General features: G+C 37.6%; 1 protein-coding gene across 3 annotated transcripts in view; it reads left to right on the top strand.

The window, feature by feature from the left end:
• TESK2 (testis associated actin remodelling kinase 2) overlaps positions 1-12,634 on the top strand; it is a 79,478-nt gene that overhangs the window by 17,150 nt on the left and 49,694 nt on the right. For 2 of the 3 annotated variants that reach the window (XM_051624730.1, XM_051624729.1), the window contains exon 3: positions 8,001-8,122. The exons of the other annotated variant lie outside the window; for it this stretch is intronic. In XM_051624730.1, the coding sequence (XP_051480690.1) occupies positions 8,001-8,122 (122 nt within the window). The remainder of the gene's footprint in view (positions 1-8,000; positions 8,123-12,634) is intronic. 3 annotated transcript variants of the gene reach the window in all.

Here is a 12,634-nt window from a genome sequence, read left to right as displayed (position 1 = left end):
TCAAAGCACAGTTAAATGATCTGTTTAGTTTTCTGTTCTGGATGGAGATGTGCTGGGTTGGCAGCTCTGGGATTTTCTGTGTTTTGCCAGCTGGCAAACATGCACGTTTGTGTAAGCTCATTCATAGCTGATACTGAGAAACAGGTGCTGATTTACTGTTCTTCAAATAACTCTGCTGGCACATGTCCACTGTTAACATGACTGTGCCTACAGAACAGAGTGCATCATTTGAGATGACTGTGACACACCTCTCTGAACACTTATCTACTGGTTCTGAGAGAGGGGCAAAGTTAAATACATTTCAGTGATGGATTTTACTGCCTGTGCCTGGAGAATGCGTGTGGGATGGTAATACACATGCATGTGTTACTGCCTAGTATGAAATCTGTAAACGAAAGTGCAAGCTATTATTGATGGCAGTAGCAGAAGAGATGTTGTTTACAGTCTCAGATCCATAGTGAATACTTCCTCATACCCCCTTAATAGCCATTGGTAATGATCAGAGATAGGAGCTCCAAAAGCTGCATGATATAGCTTCTGTTAGTCTTTACCAAGTTGTTGGGAATTCTGTATGCAAGTCATTCAGAATGTCCTGTCCCCGTAAGGCCATATCCAAATCACAGGAACTCCCTTCTCCTGTCCCTGTGAGCTCCCACCATATGGGAGTTGTCACAGCTGTTGGCAGGTCTAACTGTGCTTGTCACCGCCTAAGAGCTCTTCAGGGTGGCTGCATGGCCCTTCATATGGGGCTGCAGGCAGGCACTACTCTGCATGGATGGGGACTTGTGTTTGATGGTCTTGTTGGATTAGGGGTTGAGGAGAGGACAGAGCTATGAAACACCTGCTGGAGGAATCGATACTGAAACAGAGGCATTGCCTTGCTTTGTTAGCTAATCTGTAACTGACAGTATGTCTAACACTGAGTCACTAATGACAGTTTGTAACTTTAACATCAGCTACCTCCATTGAAGTCCTGCAAATTCAATTCTTTGTTTCCTAACCTTTACTGACAATGAGGAGACAGAAGAAATTGCATGTTATTTTTAATTAGCTACATTATTGCTAGGACAACGTAATAGTTAAGAAGAACAGTTTCATGATGTCTTAAATAACAAGAAACTCTTTTTAGAACTTTTTTTTTTGCTATACCCTGAAAGTTACGAAGTATAGCAATTATAAATATTTAAGTATCCTGAAGTAAGGAAAATGTAGCTTCTTTGTACTGCCTTCTCTTCTCTTACTTATGATTGTGTTCAAGTCCTAGTGCTGCAGCTGTGATTATAGTAGCAGTAGTTGAATGCCAGTGAGCTCTGTTCTCAAATGTAAAATTGACTTCCTTGCTTGTGCATGGTAACACTTAGTTGAGAGATTTATGATGGAAAAGTAAGAAAAGAAAATTATTTTTGCTCAAAATAAAACTTCAGCTCCTCGTTCCTATACAGATTTTGAAAACAATCCCAACAAAGGTTTGAATAGTGACGATGACATCATTGATACAGCTGAGGGAACTGTATGCTCAGAATCAAACTGTTAATATACTGTAAAAGGCTGTAGGTGCAATTATACATCAGGAAAACTCAGCCTGAATGTTGTTTCAAAAGTATCTCCAGATTATGTATATATCATCATCTTCCGTATAGGATAAACCCATCATAACATGAGAAATACTTAGCTGTAAGTATTACAAATTAAAAAGAAAATAAGGACACAGGTACAGTATCTAGTTATGAGCTTTGGATGTTACAGTTATCATTTGCAGATGTCAAACTTCCACTTTCCCTGGCTGGCAGATATCAATATCACCTCCATTTTATAGAGAGAATGAAAGTGAGTGAAGTGACGTGCCCAGTGTGGTTCAATGAACTGATGAGAGCTAACATTAAAAGTGAGCTCCCAGTTCTGTACTTCAAACTCAGTATTTCTTTTCAGTTACAAACTATGACATTAGAATCTAGTGTGAAGTACATACTTGAGCTATATACTGAAGTTGTGTTATAACAATGCTCTTTTGCATTTTCTTGCGTAGTGCTTAAAAGGTGGATCTATATTCTTCTCCAGAATTGCAAAAGGAATTTTGTTTGGTTACATTCTGCTGAACTCGCTACAAAATCAGTCAACTCCCCCACCCAGGCTATGATGTCTATATTTCATGTCAAACTGGGGAACAATAGTCCTCTGATTAATTTGTGCTTTCTCTCAAAATAAAGACTACAGTCTCTTTTTGCATTTGTGATTTAATTGAGATCAAATGAATAGCAGAGATATGCACAGATTCCTATCAATAAATGGCTTGTTTAAAATACAGGATTAATTTATTTTGGGCCCTGGTTCTAAGTTACAGTGGGCAATGAAGAAAAACAAAATACAGAAAAAAATTTGAGGGTTTTTTTGGCATACACAAATGGATTTACAAAGTATCAATGGTACTGCTATCTCAATAATTATAAAATCACTTTGGCAAAAAAAATGGAGAACTCATTTGACTGTAGGTGTGAAATATACTGTGGTAATTGAGCTTGCTTGCTGCTTTGTGGAATTGCTGATACTAGAAGTTACTAATGTTAACAAAGTGGGATACTTGTTTGATTACCAACATTAAGCCTTTGTACTAAATGGAAAATGGTAAAGGCTTCACCTTTTTCTCTGTATTTTTCACGACTGTTTTTAGTTATAGAAATCAGTGGAATCACAATTAATGTTGGACTTTTCAAGGTTTTTGGGTTTTGTTGTGTGCCTGGTTTCTGTACGTCTTCTGAACCTGTGCTAAAGCTCTTGTAACACACGTGGACTGGTTTTGTTTGGCGAAGTTTTGTTACACTTGGCAGGCTTCTCTCTTGCTACAAGAAGTTGGAGTGTAGTGACATTATATACTACTACTTTGAAAACAACTGCAACCTAATTGGACTCGCTAGCATCAACAGAGCAGCCTAATATTATCTGGACTGGTGTATTTCTATAAGCTTCTGTTTGTCACTGCAAATGTTCTTAGTTACGTGAGATTTTTTACTTGATATAGGCATCACTACTTTGAGTATGTGTATCTGACTGTGGGTACATTTTAACATTCAGAAAAACATTTGAGATTACTGTTTTGCAAACAGTATGAGCTAAGCTGAAGAACAGGTTTGTCTTCTTAATTAAAGGAAGCTTTCTTCAATCAAACATAGAATTATACTATATAGCATAGTTAGTGCAAGCAGCCTAGAAAGGTAACTAAGGTCATGTTTTAATCTCTTGTTATCACAAGAGAAAATACTTGCAAATCAGCTGAAGACTGTTACAAAAAACAGGTTGACAGGAGGTGGCATAGATAAACAGAGAAAGTCATTTAGCCTTTGCTGCATTATGTCACCACCATGATGGCTGCAAGCTGAGTGTGAAGGAAACATTTGAAATGGTGAGTGTAAGGTTGGTGAGCCAGTATAAGTAAAAATATATGCAGCATTTTTGTGGATAATACAGTGAGCTCAGAAACAGGAAGCAATCTCAGGGATGGTCATCTGTTTGGCCTAGAGAGGGCTGCTTTCAAAATGGTACTTTGGACACATGGAAAGAAAGGAGAAGGTGAAGTAGAAGATGAAGATTGAGGTGTGTAAAACAATGAAGAAAGAATTGGTGTGGGTGCTAGGGATAGGGAGGTAACAGGATTTTATACTGTAGGCTGTACAAGATCTGTAAATGTAATTAAGCATTGAGGCTCGATACCAGAAGACGAAAAGCTATGGAAAAAACTGGAAAGCAATTAAATACAGTTTTGAAAGAGAACAGTGATAAATCACTTGCAGTTAATAATTTTATAGTTGGAAAATAAGGAAAATGCCATGAAAAACTGGGGGCAAAACTGAAAGTTGTATTGACAGATTTATAACATCAATATTAGGAAGTGTTCCTCAGATGCTCATTCCAAGGACACCTGGAATGGTACAGATAATAGTCAAGGTCAGAAAGGCCTTGTGAAAGATTAAATCAGGCTAGATTTCAGCTGTTGTTTAAAAGCTCCTTCCCCTTCAGTCCAGGCAAAAAGTGAAAGTAATATAAAGGTTTGGACTTGCGTAAAGCCCTTACTTTTTATATAACTGAATGAAGAATAATTATTTAAATTATATTTAGAGTGTTTTATAATAAAGAATTTTGTACCTAAGTAGCAAGCTGAAGATTAAAACCACCTATTTTTGCAGGATATTCCTCGTGTGTACTTAGTACACCACTTACATAGCGCCTAGTTCTTTTGAATGTGAGCCCTGCTCAATCACTATTATGGTATTTCCTTCAAATATATTACTGTTTATGTACCTGGATCCATGACTTCCTCTGCTTCTCATCTTCTTCTAAAGGAAGGTGTAAGGTTCTGGATCAGAACATGGAGACACAGTGAGCAGGCAGGCCATGCAGCTAGCCATAGCCAGAACAAAGTACTTACAAAGTACTTTGATCCTAGAAGAATCAAGAGTGCAAAGGGAGAGTTTAATTGCCTGTCAGCAATAAAACAGGGAGGCAATATCTGGTTTCTGTGACCTCTGAGATGGAGACACGTAGGTAGGCAGATGAAAAAGTCAGAAGCATGTGCAAAGCAGTATGGGACAGCAGCTGTAGGATTGTCAGAATATTTCTAAGCAGACAGGATCATCCAGACATCACTGAAAGGTTACTTGCTCTGATATGTAAGGATCTCTAATTAATAATAATGTCAACAGCTTTAAAAGCTTTACAGCAATATGCTAGTTGCATGAGTACAAGGTTTGAATTGCATAAGTGAATCCCTGCTTATGTTGAGTATACAGGCATACGCCTGAGGCAAACTGCCTTGTAACCAGATGTTGAACTGGATCAGCAATATTTCCAAAATGCTTAATAGTTTTCCTTCTGGAGTGGTCAGGTGGTTGAAACATCACTTCCATGCTTCCATTGAACGGAGCTGACCTGAAAGGAGATGAAGGATTAAAACTAAATGCTTTGGCATGATATTGGCAAGGCCTGCCAAAATAGAGCCAAATTTTGTATAGGGTACGACTGACAGATAAGTAGGCTCCGAGGGTAGTGTAACTGGGAGCTCCTTCCATGTAGATGATCCAGAGCTTGACTGAGACATTAAAGAAAGTACCTTTATAGACAGAGTCCCTGTTGGCAGTCTGGTTTTGCCTCAGAAATAGTTTGCCAGCGGTGCTCCAGAGGAGAGAACACAGCTAGTCTCATGTATATTCCGAGTGATTAGCATTGTCTGCCATAATATATATATATTTGGTATTTGGTTTTATTGATAATATTGAGTATTGTCCTTTTGAGAAGATGCCAGCCCACCTTCAGTTCTGCTTCTTCCTTGATGCTTAGAGTATCTAGCAAGAGAGGAAGAGTCCCTGTTTTCCCACCTCTTTTTTGGCTTGATTGGGTAATTTGCTGTTCTGTCAGATTTTGCAGGAATACATCCTCCAACATCAGAACAATATACAGAAGTTCAAATAAAATCTCTGGTGTTACCTGGTCAGAAGAAGGAAAAGCCAAAACCAAGGAAGAAGGTCCTGTGATAGGTTTTACTTTTACCTCAGAGTGGAAGCGAAAGGACTTGAAATTTTGGCATGGAACTGAGCGAATTGTAAAAATGGGCAGGAAATTAAGAGGTAGCTAACAGAGTTAATGAGAAGGCAAATGCTATTTAAGACCACACTCATACGAGTTCCTGCTCACCTTCTACCTCTATTCATTCCCTGTTGGCAGACCTTGATGCTTCTGTGTTAGTGGTAAGCTGATTTCTGAGGAAGTCCTGTTGAGAACATCTCTCTGCCTGCAGGAGTTAAGTTTCTTCAAATTCTTTCCTATTCCTTGCAAACCCCAAATTACTTCACCACAACACCCAAGATTCCTAACCTTCCTCCCACAGGAAGTGTGTTGATTTAGCTGCAGTGTATCGATGCAAAGTTTAAAAATTGCCCTTTTTTCTTAATTTATATTTGCATTGTTGGGACAAATCTTCCTTTCTTAAGTCTTTTAAAAATTTTTTGTTCCTCAGACAAAGCAGTATTACTGGTAAAACTAATCTATAACTAAAATACAGATTCTAAAAGTCTGTATGTAGATATTGACCTGCCCAGCTTAGCTTGTTCATTCAAATTGGCTGGGTATGCGAAAGCTACGTAATTAAAAATTAATGAAAGCACACAATAGACACAAGAAACCTGACAAGTAACAATAAACCTCATCAACTTAACATGCAATCATCCTGCTTAAAACCAATAAGCATGCCAAACAGGCAAAACAGGTTATGTGTGGAAGGGTTCTAGATTATCTTGTTATAATTCACTAAAGCTGTAGCTTGACCAGTTTTATTTTAAAGCCAGTATTGCCACTGAAAATATTCCCGTGTGTATGAACTTCCTGTTGGTTTCCTCTCTCAGTGCTGCTTTCTGTGTCCTTCACCTCCTTTCTCTGATCCTTCTTGCACTGGAACTACTGGGTGGCTGTGGGTGAGGATCATTAGCATAGAAGCTAACGATCAGAGACGGAAGCAGGAGAAGCATAATCTGTGGGCTATTTTTCTACTCAGCCCCTCAATATTGTTTACCATGCTTAGCTGTAATGTTTCCACTGCTACCCTATACTTCAAACTAGGATGGGAACAGGCAGGTTGGAAGCCTTACGCCAGGTGCACATCTGAAACGTGACACCCTTTCCTCCTAGTTCATCCTTGTGCTGAATTCATGGTGCTTTGTGTCTAGGTGAGAATGTTTAGCTGAAGTATGCCCCTTCTTCTTCCAGATACAGGGAACAAATACAACTTGAAAATTGGTATTGCTTGGTGCTTCACACCTACCAGTGAGCCCTCTGGAAAACATACCCAGCTTTCTTTTTATCTGCTATCATGAATTCAGCTGTTCTTTCTGAAACTCGCTTATCCCAGCTAAAGAAGCCTTTTATTGGAAAAGAGGAGCAGTGTCTCCCAGAATAAAAGGAGACAGGCTGCCGTTGTTTAAAATATAGGCAATTCATATGTACCTATATTGTAATGTAGATTTTTTTTTTTTTAAATTAGAAAGCTGATGAAAATCTTAAATTCTTGAATCATTGACTTTTCTAAACTAATCTCCAGACACACAAATGAATTCACCATAGTGCTAGTTCTGTGCTTTGAGAAGCACACCTTTTCTGGGTTTGAGCTGCAGGTACTGATGTAGGAAGAAAATAATGGGAACATAATTTCCATGAATATTACCAGTATGCATGTGGGCGTGCCCAACTGCGAAGAAATTCGAAGGACTGGCAAGCCTTACGGTGTTGTGACAACTCCTTTCTAGTAGTAGTGCACATCTGTGTAATATTGATTTGTTTGCTAGTAAAAGGCTAATTTGAGAGTGTCAAGTTAGAAATGGCCCCATTTCTGACTGGGGAACATAGCTGAATGGTGTGCTGGTTCTGCACAGTTACTAGAGAAATCCTTTTTCATGTTGACACTCTGCAGCCACTACTGACATTCTAGACTAGGTGATACCATGTCTATTAACCTCTCTGCTTTGCAGCAAGGATTTATATGAATGCTTTCTGTCCACTGAATATGTTATCTGGTTTCTGGTCTTGGTTTAGAAGTAAACATAGAATAACTCTGAAATCTGCCCTATAGCTGAGACCAGCAGGCTCTCTCATAATATGTTCCATGCAACGCTATTGCCAACCACTGCAGTGGAAAAAGAAGAGGGATATGGATGGGATGAAGGTGAGTTTCATAGCTCATGGAAAAATAGGTCACTTCCTTCACTTAATACTAAGAAGCTGATTATTTTCCCCCCAACTTTTCAAGCTTTCTGTCATCACCAGTTGCAAGAGGAGAGCAAAATACCCCTTCACATTTGCATAATATGTTTATAGAAAGTCATCTGTGTGACAAAGACTACAGAAATCATAGTATACCTCAAGTTGTCTGTCATGATGGATCTCTAAGTTGTGCTACAAGATTATTGTTTTTTCAGTCTTGCACTTCATATCCTTATAATTTTTTTTCTTGTATCCTATAGGTAAGGCACAGAACTTCAGACCAGGTAATGGCTTTGAAGATGAACACACTGAACAGCAACAGAGCAAACATGCTAAAAGAGGTTCAACTTATGAATAGACTCTCACATCCAAACATCTTAAGGTATACGGGCTTTTTTCTGAATCATGTAGAGGTAGATTTTCTTTAGTAGAGCTTTGCTATTTCCAGTTACTTATTTATTTAAGTTACAGCTGAATCTGTTGTGAATGTGTTAAGATCAGCTTCTAATTTAACGGAAGAAGCAGGGGAGGCGGAAAAGAGGAAAAAAAAAAAAAAGGCTTCAGCAAATTGAAAATCCACTTGATTTTGGTATCTGGAGTGTACCAGTAATAAGCAGCTTATTTCAGAGAAAAACAAGTTTCACATTATAAATTTATGATTAATCGGTAAAATTATATGAAGAGTGAAATTTGGCTTCTTTTCATGAACTCAAATTATTGCAAATTAACACCATTAAAATAATCTGTGCTTACTAATCTTGCAGATGAACAATGCAAAGTGCCATACCTTCCTCATTTTTAGGTCTGCTTTCTGGATTTTAGCATTTTCTTATTGTAGTATTGCCAGATGGGATAAGAGGTACTGAAGAAAAGAAGCTGAAGTTGAATTAGTCTAACTTATCTGGCCGTGAAAGGAAAAAGATAGTTCTTGTTTTGCAGTAGATTGCTGGATGCAAATCCAAAATGTCTGTGTGTATCTTGTTATTCCTTGAATCTTTTCAGTCTTGGTTACTCTTTCATGATGATGTGACAAGCAATTAACATAATTAGCTGAAGCCATAACATTAAGAAGTTGTGATGACCAAATAAGTGGTTCTCCTAAACTGCTGTTGCACAGCTGGGATCCATTTTGATAGTCTTAAGCAGTATAGCTCTTTCTGAAAAGTTCTGGAGGCACTGTGAACTTTAACTTTAACTTCACTGGGCTGTTAAATACTATATATCTGGTACTGGTTCCTGAAATCCTTTGTAACCAGCTTTTGGGATCATTGAAATCCTGGCTCAGGCTTCATCTACTGATATGTAACAATATTACTTTGTTATCTTTCCTTCAGTATTTATGGGATGTATCAGAAGCATTTGGACACTGTAGGGAGTATTCTATTAGTTCATACCTATTTTCTATTATTTTTTTTCTTAAAAAACTGTGAACTTGGAGTTTTTAGTCATTGTAAACTGTGTTGGCTTTGTTGCAGTGTATTTAGTCAAGTGTTGCAGTAATCTGTCTGTAATTAGAATTCTTTGTTTTCTATGCTCCAAGGTGAGGTGAACTCCCAGCAACTCCTCTGTCTCTTCTATTTGTTTTTTAAAGATGTCAGATATCTGGCTTTTTAGGTTTCAGGATCAGTAATTGTTTCTTTTATCTATCTGCCACTTCCTTTCCCTCAGAATCCCTAGATAAGCAATGTATGATCATGGGCACTGATGCAGCTGCTTTTTAGTAGGGTTTGTGGGAAGAATAATTTCATAGGACTGGTGCTGTCAGCCATTAATTCAGTACAGTTCATCAGTTTCTTTATCAACTTAGTGTAGTTTGTAAATCTTATTTTACAAAACATGTATCTTTACAACTCTGTTCAACCGGAAGTCTTTAATTTGGGCTGGCTTGAGGGAAAGAAGGAAAAGCAAAAAAGCATTCAGTTGCAATTTAATGTAACCCTGCTCCCCTTGAATGGAGTTACACAGGTGTTGCTGAGAACAAAAGTTATTGTGCTCAGTTCTGAGTAATTGCTGAAATTTAAATGTCTTATGATGTCTAAGAGATTGTATCAATGATATACTGGTCTCCTCTGCCCTTAGAGCCTATGAGTTATTTGAAGTCAGTGATGTTGCACAGATGGTCCTGAAGAAAGAACAATAATATATTGATTTATACATGAAGCAGAAAAGGAATTCCATTTGGTCTCCCAGTTATTACACAGGATTGACAGTGAAATCTTTTTTTCTATGTGTTCAATTCAGCAGTTATGAGTGAATGGATAAGAAATAAATTACTTAAGTGGAAATGGTTTCTTTGCATAATTTGTTTTGAAGAACAGGCTACACTTGCTTTATAATTTGAGGTCTCTTCAACGAGAATTGGTTCTCTGGTAAAAAATACTGCCTTTTTCTTATTAAGTATGTACCCTTGCTGCAGGCAGCAAGGACATGCCTACAGAAAATGCAAATGAGAAAATGGTTTTGTTTTAGTTCATTCTTTTATTGAATAATAATACATAGGAAAATGCATCATTTTTCTTTCTGTAGCAGATAACTCTGTGGTTTTGTGTGTTAGTTATGTCATTTTATTTCTGGTTTAAAATAATTTACTGCAGTATTTTCTGTCCATTTATATCTGGAAGAAGAATTTGCCCCTTTAAAATGTTACCTGCCTATGTGTCTATATATACCTGTTTATATACATAATATGCATGCAAACATCTGTATTTATGTCTCAGAAACCTGTAAATAATTGGTGCTTCTGCTAGGGTTCTGAAAATTAATTTAGGACCTATTTTCCACTTCAGAAACACATTAAAAATAATATTTTATAATTTACCTTTATAATAAAGTGGTGAGAGGTAGAAACATTGTGTTATCAAGTAAGAGCAGCTGGATCAATATTGCTGAGAAGTCACTAGGAAAATGTTCTACGAAAATGTGTTCCTGCTGAAACATTTCCTGGGGTAATTTTTGAAATTTTAAGCTTGTATTAGTATTTAAAGGTTATGATGTTCTTCTAAGAAGTTCTAGTGTATACCTTCCCCTTTTCAGGGACTATGAGCTACCTCAGTTTGCTGTTAAATGTTATTTTATTAACTTAATTTCTGTCCTTTGAAGTTCTTCCTCTCTATTAGTGAATAAGCTGTTTTGTCACTAGTGTCAAGGTTTTATTTATTGATTAGTCACTGGATCTCCTCCACTCACCTTGAAGATGTACTCTGATTTTATGTAATATATGCATCTGAGCTTCATCTTCTGTAAACTCTGGGATTACACACTGTTAATTTATGCTGCAAACAAGTTACTGTAGTGCTGATCTGTTGGTTGCCAGTAAGGGTACTAGCGGATTCCTGGGCTGAAATGTTGAGGTTGTGTGCAGTAGTTAATTGTAGCAGGTTGATGGGTGTGAAGTGCTCTGATATCAAACGGCTTGTGAAATTATGAAACTGCATAGATACTGGCTTTATGGCATTCAAAGTCTACTCTCAGCCTATTTCAATACATGTAGTTCAGTCAGTTGATGTTTTAGAAAGTGAATGTCAGATTCAGCAATGATGAATTTAATTTAGTACACTAAAATCTTCCTTCATCTGAGTGTGGTTATGTTTTTAAACATCCTGATGCTTTAGTATCTAAAAATTTGTAATGCAATCTGATTTTGTCCTAGAACTGGTCCTTGCTGTATATGATCTAAGTAACATGGAAGAGAGAAGAGATTCCTCTTCCTAGTATATTTGATAGCCAAAAATCATTGCTGTCCTTTGGGTGATTTAAATAAAAGCCATCCCTTTGCCAGTGCTCCAAAATACACAGCAACTTTTTTCAAGTTGTCCATTCTGATGTGCCCACAGTTAACTTCAAGATGTTATTGCAAAGATTCTTGTGTTTTTGCCATTGATTGCAGTTGATCTGAATAATAAATATTGCTTACTGTTTGAAACTGCTTTTGCTTCTATCCTGTCCGTGTCAACTCATTTTCACAGTTACAGATGGCTTTTGAGGCTTTTATCCTAGCCTGCAGTCACTGTTCTGGAGTGCAAGTTTGTCAGTATTTGCTAACTTCCTTCCATTCCTTTTCTGGGTACAGATTCTGTGCCTTGGCCAGCTAGGTAGATCCATCTTGAGCAGAAGACTGATCTAAGTGAAGAGCATAGTTTTCACTTGCCAAGTCCCCAGTATAGCATCCCTGTGGTAGCAACACAAAGGTGGTCAAATGTATATGTATATATAAAATGTATGAATTTTGTTTCTAATGTATTTTCCATCAAGAAAATAAGAAAGTGCCCTCTATTAAAGGGCTTATTTTGGCAAAAATTGAATCTCTCTGTCAGTCTGTTAAGGATATTGTGGAATAGAAGACTCCAGCTCTTGCAACTACACTGGCATGGTATGAAGTAAGGGGATTTAGAGTTGTGGTTTGTTCGTTTTTTCTCCCTCCATCCTGCTTCTTGTTTCAATTACCAGAGGTGATCCAGAGGCAGAGTAGATTTTTAACTGTAATGTAATACATTTTTGTTCAGTCACTGTCTGGTAATTGTAAGAAGCTATGTATGAAAGATGTGCCTTCTTATTTATTTATTTTTTTTCTTCACCAGGGTCCAGCATAGGGACACTTTAGGAGTGGATAGGGCAAAAGCAGACTAATAGTGTTCATGGAGTGCTCTGCTCTCTTTCTGCCAACAACCCTCTCTCTTAGCATCTCCTATCTCCACCTCACTCCTGCATGCAAACTGAACATGAAGGACTAAAATGCTATTCTGCTTCTGATCTACACTCTCCTTGCACTCACTGGGTGTGGGTTATGCTGGCTTTATCAAAACTTTCCTCAAAACAGATGGTAAGAACAGAAGTGGAAAAGTAAGATCTGGTTTGCACGAAGTGATGTTTACTGTTGCCAGTGTAATACAGTTGC

The sequence above is a fragment of the Apus apus genome, chromosome 7 (assembly GCF_020740795.1).
Source record: "Apus apus isolate bApuApu2 chromosome 7, bApuApu2.pri.cur, whole genome shotgun sequence".
In the NCBI taxonomy this organism is placed as follows: domain Eukaryota; kingdom Metazoa; phylum Chordata; class Aves; order Apodiformes; family Apodidae; genus Apus; species Apus apus.
This window is presented reverse-complemented; position numbering and strand designations above follow the sequence as displayed.